This window comes from Manacus vitellinus, unplaced genomic scaffold, assembly GCF_001715985.3.
Source record: "Manacus vitellinus isolate BGI_N305 unplaced genomic scaffold, ASM171598v3 scaffold_18_pilon, whole genome shotgun sequence".
NCBI classification, from domain to species: Eukaryota; Metazoa; Chordata; class Aves; order Passeriformes; family Pipridae; genus Manacus; species Manacus vitellinus.
Genome location: NW_021939324.1, coordinates 11,101,601 through 11,120,282, shown reverse-complemented (window position 1 = coordinate 11,120,282; position 18,682 = coordinate 11,101,601). Strand labels below are relative to the sequence as shown.

At 42.6% G+C, this 18,682-nt stretch overlaps 1 protein-coding gene and 1 pseudogene across 1 annotated transcript in view; both read left to right on the top strand.

Moving 5' to 3' along the window:
- Nucleotides 1–17,556, top strand: part of LHFPL2 (LHFPL tetraspan subfamily member 2) — a 78,868-nt gene extending 61,312 nt beyond the window's left edge. Inside the window, exons 3-4 of the mRNA XM_008924713.3 lie at nt 1,348–2,133; nt 16,905–17,556. Coding sequence (XP_008922961.1) covers nt 1,704–2,133; nt 16,905–17,161 — 687 coding nt within the window. The 5' untranslated portion in view covers nt 1,348–1,703 and the 3' untranslated portion in view covers nt 17,162–17,556. The remainder of the gene's footprint in view (nt 1–1,347; nt 2,134–16,904) is intronic.
- Nucleotides 17,213–18,398, top strand: LOC103758473 (annotated as a pseudogene).
- The last annotated feature ends 284 nt before the right edge of the window (nt 18,399–18,682 follow it).

The following is an 18,682-nucleotide window of genomic DNA, read 5'->3' as shown; positions in this document are numbered from 1 at the left end:
GGGACTAGTAGTCAGCCACTGGACTCAAAACTCCTAAGAAATTAAATACCAACCCCATGACAAAGCTAAAAAAATACCGGGGATGTCTGTTTTCCTGGCATCTGCTGACCACTTAGCGTTTGGCAGCAGGGCAGCAGTGAGGTCCAGATCTGCTTCTTGACTCTCTTTCCTCCAGTTCAGTGTTGGTATTTTGGGTTTTATGAGGAAAACTTGGAAGCCTTATGTTCTCACCATGGAAGGGGTAACATGAGGGCGTTTCCTGCTCCCACCCTTGCTTTCAGGCGACTCTGTTTCAATTCAAGCACAGAGGCATGTGCGATGACCCGTTTGTTATTTTGAGGCTGATATTTGGAGAGGAGTTGGAAGTATAATGGTCTCTGCCTCTTATACTAAGATGAGTGTAACTCTGGGAATGTCATCAGCTACTGTTGAAAGGCAGCAGTAAGGCTTGGGGAAAGCCCTGGGGAACATTTTGCTGCAGTCACAGCATACAGAGAACTGTGGAAGAGGGGAATTGAGAAGAGTTAGGAAGCCCAAGGCTCACTGGCAACCCCTCTCTGTGGGGCTCTTGGACACTTGGCAGTGACTGGGGCACTTTTCCACAGATTCTTGTTTACGATGGTATAAACCACTCACCAGAGGCTGCCTGCGTTGGCATCAGTTCAAGATGAGGTGTGTGAGAAACCTGGATACAGAACCCAAGAAGCACTGCTCCTGCAAAATCTAGGCTTCAAAGGGGTCACCACATCACAGGGTGGACTGTCCTCAGCTGTAATCCTGTTCACGTGCTCTTGAGGCGGGGTTGGCTCAGCTGTCGTCAGCAGAAACCCAGAAGGTTGGAACAAGGTTCCTTTATTGCCCTTTGCACCCAGGTGCTAATGGCATATGGAGCTGTGTCCAGCTTCCGTCCCGGAGGCATGCCATGCCACCTCCCCAAACTGAAGGCAGGAGCTGCACATCTGTGAAACTGCTTAAACGTGTCCTAACATTTTGCTGGATGACTGCCAGCACCCTTGGTAATTTCGACGAGAAGATGATGATGGGGGTGTGGTGGTAGGAATGGGTGGGACCGCTGAGTGTTACTGAGACCTTTGCTTGCAAAGTGCTTGACAAACACCCGCAGTGGGATAGGGCACAGCAGATACTGTAAGTATAAGTATTGGCAGTGGTGGGGGGGAGATTAATTACTCCCCTGGGACATACCAGGGAGGTTTCCAGCAGGCTGTTTGATGTGCCCTTGTTAGAGCTTTCATATGTTGATGTGGATTTGTGCCGGATCTTGGCTCTTTGTGGAGGTGGAAATGACTTTTCTCTCACTGTAGATGTGTTTTCTCTTTTTTCTTGTAGGTGTGTGATGTCAAACAGTGCGCAGTCCTTTCAGCCTCCCCCACCAGCCTGCAGTGTCATATGCCAGTATGAATATTAAGAAAGAAAACTGTATTTCAGAGCTCAGCATCCCAGAAGGAAAAAAGGAGGAACTAAACAGAAAGAACAAATGACTGCACTGCTTGCAAAACTTGAGGCTGTTCATTTTTTCTTCTGAGAAGCTTCATCTTGGCCTTTGTGAGAGAGTTGAAAGAGTAGCCGGAGCAGACATAGTAGTTTTCTTAGGGTCCTTTTTTCCTTTTTTAATTTAATTTTTCCCCCCAGTGCCTGGATTTTAAGACTGTCTGCTGCACTGATCACAAGCACTGGACATCAATATGTGTCATGTCATTGTAACGTGTCGGTCAATGCTATGGACTCTCCTGAGTATCGTGGTGGCTTTTGCAGAGCTCATTGCCTTCATGAGCGCAGACTGGCTGATTGGGAAAGCAAAGCCTTCAAGCTCCGAGGATGTGGACAACAGAACAGGGGGGTCGCAGGAGCCTTACCATCCAACTCTGGGCATCTACGGGCGCTGCACCAGAATCTCCCACATGCAGTTTTCTAGACGAGACACGCTTTGTGGTCCTTACGCTGAAAACTTCAATGAGATTGCCAGTGGGTTCTGGCAGGCGACCGCTATTTTCCTAGCCATGGGAATCATGATTCTCTGTACCGTGGCATTTGTGTCTGTCTTTACTATGTGTGTGCAGAGTATTATGAAGAAAAGCATTTTTAATGTCTGTGGGCTGCTACAAGGGATTGCAGGTATGTGCACTTTGAGAACAACTAACATTTTTAATTTTGGGGCTATTCAGACGAAGAAATACAGCAATTCTCTCCTGTCTGCAGACAGACTGCCTTAGGCAGACGCAAAGCAATTCTATATGCTGATGTTTATTCAAACACAACTGAAATTTATAGCTATACAGCATGTAATACATCGACACTGGCAGCAGAATTGCAGCCTGATGTGTGCCAAAATGAAATGACCAATGTTGCTTTTGTTTGCTGTTCATCTTTTCCCCCTCCGATTTCTTTCAGTTACAAAAACTTCTCTCTTTTGTTACCAGCAGAGGACAAAGTTAATACTCACGTTAAGGCAGTCTGTCTCCCTCTCGCTACTTTAGTAATTTTTCCATGGACAGAAGGCAGTTCCCTCTGTCTCAGAGGCTTCATGGCTGTGGTGAGAGTAAATACTACCCTAGGACTAAGAACTGCCAGTAGTTGCACACCCAGTTCCTGCAGCATTTCATGCTGAGCAGCCTCCTTCAAAGCTGACAAGTGATAGCCTTGTGATAAACCCTTCCTTTAGCCAGCTTATTGTTCAGTTGGAGTTACACAGTCCACTAAGCTTATCTTTTCACTGTCAGAGGATCAGCTGTGCTTTGCCTGAAAAGATAAATTTGTTCTAGAGATTTGGTGTTTCTGCTTAAACCCCGAGATTTTACAAAGATTAAATGACTGTTAGCAAACCAACCCTGGACAGCGCTAGTTAGAGAAGTATTCAGCTTTCTGTAGTTACCAGCAAGCATGGGGAGAACCTGTCTCATACACAGGGTTTTATTCTTTGTATTCTGTGTGTGTGTGGTCATCTGCAGGAGGAGAGTGGTCTTCTGCCCTACCTCAGGGAGCCCTCAGAGACTGTAAAGAAGGAAGGAATGAGCAGGGACACTTCCTCTTTCTCTTTTGGTGGTGCTCTCAAGCAGATGTTTTCAACTCACAAAATTATTTCATTACAGCAAAAATTAGGAGTTTTAACTTGTTTGCTTTAAATATGAATCCAGCTTTCCCTCTTCTCCCCTCCACTGAGGTGGCCAAACATGTCTGTGATGACTGTACCTAGACAGGAGGTGTAATGATAGGTATTCAGAGCTTTATGAAGCTGGTTGGCTTCATTTGCTTGGTTGAGACCTAAATTAATCTTACTCTAAACACACATGGAGAAGTAGGTGAAAACTGAATTTACTGACTGCTGCAACCCTCCAGAGCCAGTGTTACAGGCCACGAACTGGCTGATGCTGGCATCTGAAGCACTAGCATGGCAGCTCTTACCGTTGTCTGCCTCATGTGAGTTCAGTATAAAAGTGTAACACTTACTTCATGTCACCCACAGTGTGAGGTTTGTGCTTCAGAGCAGGATTAGGTCCCTAAATTGGCTAAAGATTCTTCTGCTCACATGATGGCATACAAGTAGCATATTGTTTGTCCTTTAGATAAACATGACGAGTTTTCTGTAATCACTCCTGGTTTACAGAATTTACCAGAACCAGTATGACAAGGAAACAGCTTGGCAGTGCAGATTAAGCCAGAGGAAGTTGTTAGCTCCTTGCTTTCCTACACTATACTTCAGAAATAATCCATGAAACCATTTTTTCAGGATATACAATTATTGGTTCTTTTCTACTGGAGGGGTATTTGTATGGAAGAGATTGCTTAGCAGCATAAGTAGATCTTTGGCATGTCTGACTTGGCTCTGTTGAAAAGATAGCTTTACTTACAACTCTGATACCATCTCAAAACAGCTAGTCTATCGTATCGGATGAGCAGGAAGTAGATTCTTGTATCTTGGTGTTCTGTAGACCATGTATTTGTGAGAAAATACATGCAAAGACAGTTTTATGTTTTATTATCTATCCAGCTGCACCTGTAATGGGACTTGAGGCCGAAAGGATTGAACAATACAGTTGACAAAGCATTTCTTACGTGTTAAGGGATAGATCAGTCCTTCTTGAGCTGTACTGATAGAAGCACTTCTCTTCTTATAATTCGGATAAATGACACAGCATGAAACTGGGTAATAGAAAGGTCACATTACTGAAACTGTTGCTATGAGAAGTACGCCTGCCAACATTTGCAGCCAGGCGTCTTGTGACTCACAACTCATTTTCATTGGGTCCACTGCTACTTTTGTGCCAGTAGCATTACAGCATCTGATTACTTAGTTGCAATTATTTTCTTTATGACTTATAATGGTTGTTAATTTCAGGTTTCTCAGTTCCTGAGTTTTGAAAAATGTTTAAGCAAGTTGATCAAGAGGGACAGTTGTCAGCATGTTTAAACCATACAGGGATTATGATAGCTAAACTAATGCCCTGACCAGAAAACAAGATACAACCCTGCCTTAATCATTTTAAGCATAACATCATTCTTTCAAATGTGAGCAATTATGTTTTTAATAAGCATAGGAGAAGAATTCACAAAAGAATTTTGTTAATCAGTTTATGTCAGTCCAATATTTGCAAGTATGTCAAACATCTCCTTTTCAAAGATGAGATGCACTCATCTACAGAGTCTGTAGACTCTACATCTGTAGAGTCATCTACAGGAACTCAGATCTTGCAGATTTAATCTCATTTAAAATCTCTGTATCTTTGCAGTGGAGATTTAATATAATTAGAAACATACAACAAGTTAATTTATTCCTGAAATTCATCATGAAAAAACAATAACAGACACCGGATGTATCTTTCCAGTGTAGCAAGATTGGTTGTGACCTGGATGATGCCTACGGTGAAATTACAGAACAGAAAGCAACATCTCTTCTGTTATGGCCCTTGGACAAACATGCAAACCCTTATTTAGACCAACAGGAAGAAGCCATAGACGTATCTGGTCCATTTGGACATTTTTTTTTTTGTGGCAGAAAATGAGAAATACAAAGCTATAAAGGAAGAAAATATGGCTCTTGTTTAAACTCCTGTAATTCCTTTGTTGTAGAGCAAGATTTTCTACCACTTACTTTCAGATTGCAGTACCTTTCATTCTGCAGCTGGAGAAACAGTAATCAGTAGCTCTGGTTTTGGAGGCATTTGAGGATTGTTTCATCTGGAAAAGCATCTTTTTTCTGTATTAAAGAGTGCAGAGAATGGAGCCATGTAATTGAATAGATAATTACCACTCAGCAGCAAGAAGTCCACACAGACTTTCATTTGTATGTCTTTTTGGGGAAAGTATTCTATTTTTACAGTCCCTGAATCACTTGAAATGCAGAGGCTAGAAGAGGCAGGATGTTATTACCTGACAAAAATCAATTCAAAGTAAATTTTCACAGTAATCATGTAGTTATAGGAAATAAATAATTAATTATCTCCTATTGACATACCTTGGTATGCATATAGTGTAGTTGCATATGTGTTTAGAAGTCTTATTTGGGCTGGTGTACTTTAGTACTAAGTAATATAATCTAAACATAACCTAGCCTCAGAGGAGGGTGGGGTGAGCTTAGGATAGAGCCTAAACAAGGTTCAGCTTCCATCTCAGATAGTTTATGAAGTTCATAATCAACAATTTTCTTGGCTTCTTTTTTTAACCTGTGTTGTGGCCGGGCGGACAGGACCCTTCCCCACAGCCAGCAGCTGCCGGACTTGCAGGTGAGCCCAACCTGCCAGCAGCACCCTGACTACATGCCTGGGTGGAAGCTAAATTAGCTGCACAAATATTGTGTCAGCCACGGAACTTGAGCAGGCCCCTGTGTTTGATTGTGGGAAGCTCGACACCATGTGCCTAAAAAGGCCTTGGGAAGAGTGGTGGGGAAAGGTTCCTGACATGTCAGGAAGGCAAATGGGTTTGGGAGTTCAGCTTCTTTTACTCCTGCTTTGCCATGCTGGAGCACATTTACCAAAAGGCGATAAAATAGCTCCTCTTTAAAGTCTTTCCAGGGTGCTGAGGTCTTCGTCTGGGAGGCTTCTCAGAGGTCAGCCCCTTCTCGTCTCTTCCTCTGCTCACAGTCGACTGTCTCCTAGCTCAAACTTGACTAAACTGGTTTTGGGGGAAATAAAAGCCTGTAAAAATTGGATTGCATCAGTCAGAAAACCAGCTGTTTCCCAGCTGCACACTGAGAGGTGTCTCTGGTTTACTCAGGTGAATGCATGGATGCATTTTGCTGTCTTGTGGCTTAGGTGGCTGTGCCACTGCCAGTTACGTCTTTACCAAGTAGACATCCAGTCAGCCAAAGCTGTTTTCCAAGGCTGCTGCAGGCAGACTGGGAGAAGTCTGTCTGCTTGGGCCTAGATGCTGCAGCTTTGTGCCTCCCTCTGTCACCTCAGTAATTTCTCTTCCAGCATTGCTGGGGGATGACTCAGCTTTTTTCTTTCCAGGATCTGAGAGGCTTGTTTTTTCCCCTTACACGTGTCCTGCTCCAAGCAAAGTCTCTTCCACAGTACTTTCTCTTCTCAGGTTTCTCCCAAGCTTTCATCCCAAGGTTCGTTCTTCTGACCTTACCATTATTTCCCTGTATTACTGTTCATGTCTTCTCCTGTTCCCTTCTGTGACATCTTGGGGGGTTCCTCCATCAGAAACTGCAGCAGTACCTTGGCAATAATTCAGTGCCAGGAGTGCAGCTTTACCCTCAAATGCAAGGAAACTTCTCCACAATTTTCTAAAATGAAGAGGTGAAATTCAGTTCAAAGCCAGCTGTGTGTAACAATCTATCTTTCCTGCTGAAAGAGTTTGTTTCACATCTCTTGCACTGAGAAATAGTTCAGCCTGTTATACTTACAGGGCATCATTTTCATTTTGGGAAGCTGGATTATTAGGAAGATGGCCTGAGCAGAGTGGGATGGGAAACATCTGAAGGGAATGAGGATGTAGAGCTGCTTCTGAAGGTGGATGAAGTAGGATCCAGCTGCACAGGGTGGGCTCAAGGTGTGTGCAGCCATGGAACTGCACAATCCTGGCTGCTGGAACATAAGGAGGCCATTGGGAATTGCAGAGCAGGAAGCAGGAGGTCAGCCAGACCTTTCATCAGAGAGGGTAGAAAAAGCAGAAGACACAAGCTGTGGTGGAAGCGACATGAGGCTGCTATAACTCTTTGAGGATCAGATCATAACATGAAAGGTTGTAATATTTGCAGCACAGTTTAGGATATTTGGTTGTAGGTTGCATCATGCTGTAAAAAGGCATTATTTTGTCTGAGAAAGGGGCAAATTGGCGAGCAAGGAAAAAAACACCTTGTGAGCTCACGTTGCCCGCAGGTTACAGAAGCTGTTGAGCAGACAGCTGTTGAGCCCAAGCAGTAGTAGAGCAGAGCAAGAATGGTTTTGCCCTCGAAGGCAAGGAAGCTTCTTGTTTGTCTTTCTAAAATGCAGAGCATGCATTTTTCAAAAAGCATATTTCCTCTTTGGATTGAGCTCAGAGTTTTTCTTTTCTGATGCCAGAATTCGGAATTCTTGGGGTGGGAAGAAAGAAAAAAGGGAGGGGAGAGGGATTTCTAATGGAAATCGTGATAGTCTGAACCGCTTTTGCTGTCTGCGGTATAGTGCTTCCTGTAACCTATATGGCCAAATGCCAGCATGACGTCTAATACACACTTGGCTGCTGAAAGTTCAAGCAAAGGGGACTGCTGCATTGGAATATACCAGGGAAGGAAAATTGAATTCAAGTGCTAAATTGCTATTGAGCCTGAGGGAGAGCATTAGTAACTTCAAAGAAATAAAATTAAGATTTCAGTATTTTTTTTAGATTTGTTGGTCAACTCATTTCCTGCACTGTCAAGGTGAGCACTTGGGAACCAGTAGACACACAGCAGATTAAAATGAATAGAAAAATAAACAAAAATTTCATGTTTTCAGTGATCAAGTTTGGCAACTGATTCTCTTGGCAAGCATAAATCTCTTCCATCCAACAGCCCTTAGGGGGGACTTGCACACTACCCACTGAGAAACATTTTACTGTGGCACATGTGCACACTGAGGTTCCTTACCTCTACCAGCACAGGTGAGATGCTGTGCATTTCTTTACATCCCCGCCCTGGTGATGTGGGAAAGAGTGCTGGTGACCGAGAGGGGCCAGGGGGATGGCGGGAGGGTGGCAGGGCTGCCGTTTCTGTCAGATTTTTGCTTCCAGGCATCAGAGCCAAGACAGATGCTGTTGTTTGTATATAGGATGCAAACACTAGGAAAATATTCAAACTCAGCAAATGCTGTGTTTTTTACTGAAACACAAGACAAAAGATGAAAGGAGCTCTTCTAAGACTGGGGGGTAACTTTCGCTTATTTCTTGTCTTTGGTGGTCCTAGTGTGGTAGTGAGGAAATCTGTGGCTTTGAGTTTTGCTTCCTTCCCCAGTACAGATACCCTGCACTCTGCTATTGTACAACAAATGAAGCCACATGAAATTCTCCCCTTCCTGCATCCCCCTTTGCCTCTTTCTTCTGGCTGAGCCTTAGTTCCTCTGCAGCTCCTCAGTACCACCCCTGCATCCCTGAGGTTTTGTTTGTACTGCGAGATTGGTATTGAGGAAATGTAATGCTGTGAAAAGGATGACTTGCATCCCTTTTACCTCTGCTTGAGTTGAGGCAGGTTGTTGCTTTGTCCTCCCTTACAGAGCTGTGGTAATTTTTCATTCCATTTCTGCTAATTCAGCACAAGCAGTAGTTGGTTTGAAGGACATCACACTCACTGGTTTAACAGCAGTGGAAAAGGTTATGGTGATTGGTGTGAAATGTATTGGGTCTTCTCCTCTGTTTCTTTCATGGACAGAGTAATTGACTTGGCCTAATACTTCCTTCCCTGACTCAGGAACCTCCCGAATTTACCATCCACAACTCAATTTCTCATTTAGCAGCTTAGAGGGAACCTTTTATTTGGTCAACATAGATTAAAAATACTCAATGTTTATTGGCTTTTAAGGTAAAATGTGAGAGGTGGCTGTGCCTGAGCAATGGCCCTATGAGTGGACAGTGTTTGTTTACCTCTATATTGCTTGAAAGCATTAGGCTATTCCCCTATAGGGTGCTTTGTTTTGACTTAACTGCTGGGTTGACATCCATCACACAGGAGCCGCCCTATGTTTTTCTGTTAAAGCAACCTGTATCAAGCTGATAAACAGACTTATTTTTTTGGCTTTCTCAGTAAAACACAGTGGTTGAGTGTTCCACCAGTAGTTCCCTGCACTGTACTCCTATCACTGTTTCCAGAGCCCAACACCAGTAATGTCATCAGTCGTTTGCATATGTTTGCATAAGTTTGGTTATGTATGAGCATCTTTGATTTGCATAATACTTGGGAAAAGAAATGTGAGAGTAGGGATCTTACCCTCTTCCTCATCTTGGTGAAGGCCGTGGTTAGGGAACTACTTTTTCTTCTGGTAACTGAACACCCTTATATCATCCTAAGACAATTTTAGAGGGGAGAAAAAGCTCTGTGCAGGTTTTGAGCCATCACCTAGTTATAGTTTTAAACTATTGATTCTCCTGCCTTAGCTTAGGGTATCCCAGATACACTGAAATCTGTATATGGGAGAGTCATCTCCAGTGACTCCAGGTATGAAGGTATGGACCTTGCCTGCTGGCAGCCCGCATCCTCAACACCCATGCTTCTAACTTAGGCCAAATCATCTCTGCTTGTATGAATCTGCACTGATTGTGGTGTCCAGGTAGGCTTTTAAGGCATTAATCTTCTTAAGGTTATGAATTTTTCCTTTGTTGGATCTGCAACATTTCCAAGCGGGCCAGAGGCCATCTCCAAGGCACTAGAGCGTGCAGAGTCTCCCCTCTTTTGGGGCAAAGACTTACTTACCTCTGGTCAGCTGCTTGCATTTGATGGATCTGGTAGCCATCCAGGGGGATAGAGAGCAACTGCAGAGGCAGGTCTGTGCCCTGTGCTGTGGGTACTGTCACAATGCTCCATTCAGCATCGCAGCAATACCCTGGTGCTTTTCCTATAGCCAATGTGGAGTGGTGGGACCACCATGTCAGATGGCCTGAGCCCACCTCGTGAGCCCTCATCTGATCAAAATGGTATTACTGAATCATTTTACAGGGCTGAAGGTGTCTGTTGTGCAGCTGCTGAGTTGGAGGCCATCACTTTGCTTGTCGGTCAGTGGGTAAAGCGATCAAAAGTGCACAAATAGTGACCTGGTCGTATCCCTGCAGAGTTTGTCAGGGAAAGTTTGTGTATGTGAAAGCCTCCTTGACTTAGGCTAGAGCAGTACATTTGTAGATATATTTAACACCTGAAATTGTTCAGGTAGCAAACTGACATATGGAAATATGAGTAATAAAGGCAGGGCGCCTGGCTGATGCAGTGTCCCCGGGCTGTGTCTTAATCTTCTGTGGTTGCTCAGAAGATGAAGACAATCAGGATCACTGTCACTGGGGTTGAGGCCCATCTGCACTGCACTGCAAGGTTAGTCCCTCCCTGCCTTTACCATTTTTCTCTTCCTCCCTTAAAATGTTGTTGCTTAGTTGTGCTGCTCCATGGGAGCCTGTTGCAGTGCCACCTCATTGATCACAGCTGCTTAATTTCCTGTTTCTTCAGCACTATTTAAAAGCTTTTTTTACTATTTTGCTGGGAAATGAGTAGATAGTTTGAGGCTTTGCAATGGAAATTGGCTTTGTTAGTATATACTGTTGTTTAATATGGCAGAACAGCAGCTGCACAGGAGACTGTCAAAATTAAATAGCATGCCTTCACTTAGTAAATAAGCATCTGCCTAACTCCTGCCTCAAGGGTTGCTTCCAGGGTCGGAATGAAAAAGCTTTTACTCAGATCTGACCCCAGCACATAATGTGGTGTACAAATGCCCACAACAATAGACTGGTCTGTTGGTTTTTCACAATGTTGACTTGGCAGCACTACTGCAGTGTATAAAAACCAGGAGCAGTTGCTTGATGCAGGTGCAGGCCCTTAAAAGGGGAAAAGTTCTTGGTGCACAAATACAAAAAAAAAAGGAAAAGCACTATTGAACTGTCTTCAAAAACATTGTTGCACAGTGATGCAGTCTATTGATATTGATATTCAGTGTGCTGTAGTGTTTTGCTTTAGTGTTTGAGGAGACATCGTTTTAGTATAGAAGGCCTGATGTTTAATAGGCTGTTGTAATCAGGAAATAAACAAATAATGACATTAAAATCTAAATCTCATAAAGGCTTCTTTTTGAAAACGAGTAATTACAGCCTGATAATAAAAGGTTATGTGACCAAATTGCCTTCAATGAAATATGGGAAAATGTTCTCTGCTGACAGACTTACACCAAAGGGGTAGAGATGAGGTCTCTGGATAAAAAAAGGTAATTTGAATAGTTTGTGTTGTCATTCCTAGGCATCTGACAACATTTTGTGGCATTCTTTCAGATCTCTGTTTTAAGGAATCCCAAGAAGAAAGGTAACTGAGAACTGGCAACAAATAACAAAAAAGAAAATGTAATTATGAAAAATTATCATACTGATTTCAAAAAGTGGGATAGAGATAATTAAGAAGTAGGAACAAAAGTATGTGTACAGCAGAAGCTGCACTCTCGGGAGTGCAGCTGTGCTTAGAGAAGGGGTTAAATCTAGAACAGAGCAAGCCCAAGCTCTGTGAGCCTGTAGAGGAGCACACTGGAAAACAGCTTGTAATGTTTTCAAAGTGAATTTGTTTCTCTCAGTAGGGTGAACAAACAGCAAAAATTCCGCAGGTAGATTAGCTGTGAATTAAATATCATTCACTGTACAGCAGCATGAAGAACTGAAAGGATTCCTTGCAGAAAACTTTTCTTCAGACACAGCACTCAATTCCATCTCTTGAACATTGGCTTCTGTTCAAAGCTTCTCTTCAAAGACAGAGGGACAATAGCAAAATCTGATTTATTAGATAAAGAAATGTCTATCATTAACATTTACTGTCCTCCCACCAGATATGTCTCAAGGCAAATTGTCAACAGGAGATAGTTGTTGCTTTATCAGATTCTGCTGACATAAAATCATACAACACAAAACTGAGCTTTGTACTGCTATGGCTAACAAAAATTTAATTGCTTTAATCTTAATTTATATCATTAAATGGCTTAGAATGCTGAACAATACAGACTAACTACAGAATTAATATTTGAATGAATCAAGTGCAAGAAAAAGTGAATGACACTCAAGTAACTTGAGAATTATAACAGTTAATCAATCCAGAGAGCAACTTTTACCACAAATCACAATTGGTGTCCCCCAGGGATCAGTATGGGGCCCAATGCTATCTAATGTCTTCGTAAGTGATCTGGAAGATAGGATAAAGACAAAGTTTTCTGATGAGACCAAACTGAGTGGGGAAGTGGGCACCTGGGAAGGGAGAAGCATCCTGCAGGAAGACCTTGATAGCTGGAAGAGTAGGCTAACAAGAACCTTATGGAGCTCAACAAGGAGAAGTGTAAGTATGCTTTTCCCTCTGGAAAAGCATAATCCAGGAGTGCAGCATGGGCTGGGATCTACCCTTTTAGGGAGCAGCTCTGGGGGAAGGCACTGGGGGTCCTGGTGGACAAAGCTGAGTGTGAGGGACTGTGTGCTGCTGTGGTACAGCAAGGTGACAGGATGCGGGGTGGCATGAAGGGCATCACCAGCAGAGATGAAGAAATCATTATCCCACTCTAATCAGGGCTTTTCAGGCATCACCTGGAATACTGTGTTCAGTTCTGGTACCTGCTATACAAAAAAGATGTGGACAGTCTGGAGATGATCTGGAGAAGGGCCACAAAAGATGATCGGAGGCCTAGGAAGCCTGCCATGTGATGAACAGCTGAGAGAAGTGGGTTTGTTCAGCCTTGAGAAAGGAAGGCTTACAGGAGACCTTATCCCCATGTTCCAGTATTTAACAAATGGCTACAGAGAAGATGGAGACTCCCTTTTTACAAGGAGTTATACGTAAAAGATGAGAAGTGATGGGTACAAGTTACTGCTGGCAAGATTCTAATTGGACACCAGAGGAAAATTTTTCACAATGAGAATGATCAGCCATTGGACTAATCTCCCCAGGAAAGTGGTGTATTCTGTAATGTTGGACACTTTTAAGGTTCAGCGGGAGAGGGTGCTGGGCCATCTTTGTCTAGAGCATGCTTTTACCAAGAAAGGTTGGACCAGATGATCCTTCGGGTCCCTTTCCAACCTAGTATTCTATGATTATATTATTTTATACACAAATCTATAGATTGTATTAGAAGCTGGTCTTGTGTTCTTTTGCCTTGCTGGAACAAATGTACACTTGGCTCCCCTTTCCAGCCCCTTGTAAGCCTGGCCTCCAGGCCATGCTCTCTGCTGTGTTTCATTCATGGGCAAGATACTTTACTTTTGGCTCTGTGCAGCCCATCCAGTGCCCACCTCCATCTTTCTCAAGGGACTCTTCAAAAAACAAAACCGAGAGACCACTTGCTGGTTTGTGCTGTCCACAAACAACTGAAAATCTCTTTCTCTTCCTTCCACATTTTTCTCAAGACTCTCTTGTTACAGAAGCTGTAAGAGAAACACTTGGTAACCAGCAGGCTATGGATTTGATGAAGTTATTGTTGGTATCCTGTTCAGGGTTATCACACTTGTGCCCTGTGCTCCATCTCTGTGTGTCTTGTCTGAAAAGCAGATTGTCAGGTATTGGAGGCAGAAACTGCGAGCACAGATCCCAGGTTGTGTGGTAATGCAAATAAATAACCAAAGCAAGAGAGCTGCATACAGGAGAGTCCCAGGGACTAAACAGCAGCTACAGAAAGGCAGGGTTTTATGCAGTTAGGCTTAAACTTCTGTCAAGGAAACAATGAGATGTAATGGGCCTGGTCAGGCTCTGCCCCATGGACAGTGGTATGAGTAATCAGCGCTGAGAATTTACAGTGTTTTTTCCCCTTGTGGGTCATCTCACCACTGACTGGCCTCTAAGTGGTTTTTGCTCAGCTTAGCAGCTCTTTGTACATGTGTTTGATCTAGATCAAGGCTACAGTGTTATCTGTAGAAGCAGCCCTCTGGCTTTTTTGTGTTGTGTGAAATGGTTGTGCAGTGCTCCTTAGGGGTGGAAGAGCACAGAGACTGATGAGCTGTTCCCATCGCATTTAACAATTGCGCATATTTAAAAGCAGAACAAGACTTTCCAAGTAGCATCACAATCTCTCCTGCCCCTGCTATGTCTTACTTTGTTCTTTCCACATGCCATTTTTTCCTTCTCATCCCTCTGCATCCATGTTCCCAGGAACAGAGAGATGGTTCTTTTTCAGGCATTTCTGATAGCAGGTAGTTGAACAGTTAAATGCTTTGATTTACTGGCTTCTAATGTAAGCAATGGTTTGCTCTGCTGGTGGGTGGTAAAGCATCATCTGTCTGTTTTGTTCAAACTGCAGGAGTCATTAAGATGAGCTCTGCAGCCTGTGACTGTCTCTTCTGTAGTTACTGTGAAGAGAAAAAGCTTCTTTAATCGAGCACTACTTTCTGGGCAGGTTGGGAGAGTCAGGAAGGGACCCTGCACAGCTCAGCCATTGCTTTGAGTATTTGAGCATTGAGATATGTTATGAGAAGCTTGTGCCTCTCCACTTCCTATTACCATGAAGTCAGAGTGTATTGCTGTTGTGGGTATGTTGAATTGGCTTAATGGAATAATCTTTGTTCACTTTTCCTGGCAAACAGGAGGAACTAGTTATTAATTAAATAAAAATGATAAATACTAGTGATTGTGCTAAGAGGCACATGAGAAGCTTTCTGTCTGCCCTGAAATGGGACTTGTAGAAAGGAGGTTTGGTAGTGAAAATATTACTTTTTTTTAATTATTATTATCATGCTGGGTGTTTAAGAAAGGACTCGACATGGCATGTAGTGCCATGGTCTAGTAGGCAGTATTTGTTCAAAGGTTGGACTCAATGATCTCAGAGGTCTTTTCCAAACTAAATGATTCTGTGATTCTGTGAAATTACGGGCTGTAGTCAGTATTTCTCCAGGAATTTTCTGTACTTTTTAAAAAAAAGTTCCAAGTCAGTAAAATCCTGATGGCTACATTTGGCAGAGCTGCTACAGCCTTTTGAGGGCCTGAGTTTTGGGTAATGGCTTTTCAGCTTGGAGCATACATACCATGAATCAGTAGCTTTCAGAAGTTGCTCAGTGCTCTAGTTTTGGTAAAAAGAAATGGATATATCTTCTTGGTCCTGTTTCTGACTCAGCCCTAAAGGCAGGTTTGCTGTTAAACAAGGGCTCTAGGTTTGTGAATGATGGAGAGGTAAACTTGAAAAACTTCCTTGTTGGCAGCAGCTGCATTGGCATTTCAGATCCAGCTTCTTAATTCAGTGATGTTGGTTTATACCTACCAAAGGGCTTGTGATCTTTAGAGAAAATGGCAACTGGCCCAAACCAATGTACAGTCAGAAAGATACATAGTATGGTCATGCTGGTTGCGCAGAACAGGAAATAGTGAAGAACAGAGAAGAAGGAACTGCTGGTGTTTAGTCTGAAATGGCTGAAGGGCTCAGCAGGATGAATGCACAGCTTATGCAGGTCTGTCCAAGATAAAGCAATACTTTATATTTAATGTAGTTTGGCCAACCAGCCAGGAAACACTGCATAAAAGTTGTCAGTAGTTCTTAAATGTAGGCAGTGATGAAATCCCTTCACAGAGAATGGATATCACTCACTAATGGATTATGCTGCCCCAAAGAATTTAGGTCATTCATGTCCATGGTGTTGTGTCATCATTAGAAAAATGCTGGAGGAAGGAATTTCTTTTGTGAAATGTCTGGCATTCATAGACATTGATTTTAGACAGTTGGATGATGGTTTTTGTGGTTTGCATAAATTAACTGCTTACTAGCTAGGACCCACCTTTTTGTTCTCAGTAAGGAAGATTTCTTGCATCTGGCTGAATTTCTTTTAACAAAAAATTAAGGAAACATAATGTACTGCAGAAAACCTAACTGAATGGAAGAAGATGTGAACAAGTCTTCAGAGCTGTTCTTGGTAATCTCTTAGTATAGCACATAACTTTCTGCCCACTTCTAGAAGGTGGCAGCACTTTTAGCAGCTATTTTCGTCAAGATGCCAGTTTGAATAAAGGGTTTTACAGTGTGGGACAAGTTAATCAGAAATATTTTGGGGATCTGAAAGGCTGTATTAATTTTCTGGATAAACTGGTTGTGTTTAAGCAAAAACTGTTTTTTTGAATTCTTCCTGTTCTTCTAAGTAAAATTTCAAGGAAAACAGAAACCAAATTTTGATAACTGTGAGTTGTCCTGATGTTTAGCTCCTTCCTACATACCTTGTACGAGGGAGATGTGTGTTTAATTCACTGTGATTTTTTTTAGCAGGCCCCCAAGAGAGCATTTTAGCCATTAGCATATTAGGCATTTTGATTAAATCTCCTGTCAGACATTATATGTGCAGGGACACTAAGGTGACTTGTAATTTCTTTAATTAAGTCCTTCACTGCTTAGAGACTGGTCCTCACAGAGAAAACTGTGAACAGAAGAGACAATCAGATGAGTAAAACATCTGGTCTGAGCTTCTCAGTTCCAAACTGAGGTGCAGCAGGGTGTTCAGGCAGTTCAGTGAGATGGGAGTTGAGGCTTTTGCTCCTGCATCACTAGAAAAGTGAACTAGGAACTAGTTAGTGGTACTAGGCCATTATCATATAAAATAAGCCTTTCACAAGATAAACCACAGGGTAACTCCAAATTCAGTTAAAAGGCTGCATGGCATATGGCAGGGAACAATAAGTAAAGGAGGAGCAGTTTTCTCCTAATCCTGGTACTTAGGAGTGTGTAGTGACCATTACTGCATGTGCTGCATTTGGTGTTAAACTGACTGTTTGTTAAACTTCTTTCTGTTTTTATTTATAGGGCTCTTCCTTATCTTAGGCTTGATACTTTACCCTGCAGGTTGGGGATGCCAGAAGGCAATAAGCTATTGTGGACCTTATGCTTCTGCTTACAAACTAGGAGACTGCTCCTTGGGCTGGGCTTTCTACACAGCCATCGGTGGCACTGTTCTGACGTTCATCTGTGCAGTCTTCTCGGCGCAAGCTGAAATAGCCACGTCCAGTGACAAAGTGCAAGAAGAAATAGAAGAAGGAAAAAACCTTATCTGCCTCCTTTAACTACAGTGGGGGAAAATACCAGCGTCTGGATCTTTATCTGCTTTCCATTGACTGGACAAGCAGATCTACTTACCTGTTTTTACCATTTGTGTGATTGAGCCCCATGCATTCCAGCCCCGAACTACTGAAAGGGTCTTTCTTCCTTGCTGGGCAATGGGGATCAGAGAAAGGATCCCAAGAAAGCAGAATGTAAATACTTGGGGATATTTTTAGTTTCATTCTGTGATCAGGACACAGTGGAATATATTGATCTGACTGGGGATGTGAGTAAACACCTGTATATAGCAGGAATGTTGTTATAACTGACAAATTCTGATCGATTGGATTGCCTAACCCACCCTGGTCACTTTGAAGAATTTGGGTTTAAAATAATAAAATATAGCACATTTTTTTCTTTTCTTATGCAAAAAAGAAGCCTATTTTACTGAGGTTTTGTTTCCAAGGGCTCCCCTCACTGGTGAATATTTCTTCACCACCACCTGATTTGGTACCATACTTTTCATTGAGGTGCTTTTTGATACTGAACCTGGATAGGAAGTCTATGCTGGAGAGAGCAAAGCTGACTTGATGCAGTTCACACCAATCCTTAAGCATTTAGAAAGTTAAGTCCCTGCCAGGTTTCTCTGTCTTGAAACTTAAGAGTGCAAGGTGTGTGCCACTTGTTACTTAGCAGGTAAATTATTTTGTTTCCACTGACTAGACAGAAGAGTTGTTATTGCACTGGCTCTCACCTCTCACCTGATTCAGATAAAATTGAAGTATTTCTACAGCCTTTATTAAAACTTCTGAACTCCCAAGCAGATGACAACTCCCCATGGCACCAGCCTGACCTGGGCTACAGCCTCTCCTACAGCTGTGGATCTCATGTTTTACTTCAGCAGTATTTCTTTTTCTGTCATCAATGAAACCTCATTCACGGTCTACAGATCAGTCTGTCTCATGACCCAGAGGCACAGTAGTCTTTGGGAAATCAAAATTTTTCAGGAAGTATGGCCAAATTCTACATGGCTGGGAAGATTTTGTCTTCTTTTTTTTTTTTTTTTAATTGTGTGTGGTATGGACCTTTTACCAGTTAAACCAGCAGAAATTAAACAGACCTTGCACAAATGACATTCCTTTCTCAAAGGCAGTTGGTTGTGTTACTTGTGATATTGCCTCACTTACTAGAACTATTTTGGAAAACAAGTTTGAAAGGTATTTAAAAAAAAAAAATATGTAGCTGTGCCATAGGAGCATTGGGGATAATTCATCTGAGAATAGTCCTAATGAAATACTAGGTGAATTTTAGATTCCTCTTCTTACTTCTAGGTAGTTTAACATTATCCAAATGACAGTGTTGCTTCACTGTGTAATGTGGAGCAGAGATTCTTGTTGATGTGTGGTCAGCCCCTTAAAGCGTGCCATTATTTATAGGTATTAAAAAAATCATTGCTACTGTACAGGTAGATAGCCAATTTCAAGACACTGCTCAAGTCCTTTGCAACACCAGAGCTGCTCAGCAGCCCTGACAACATGCCCAGG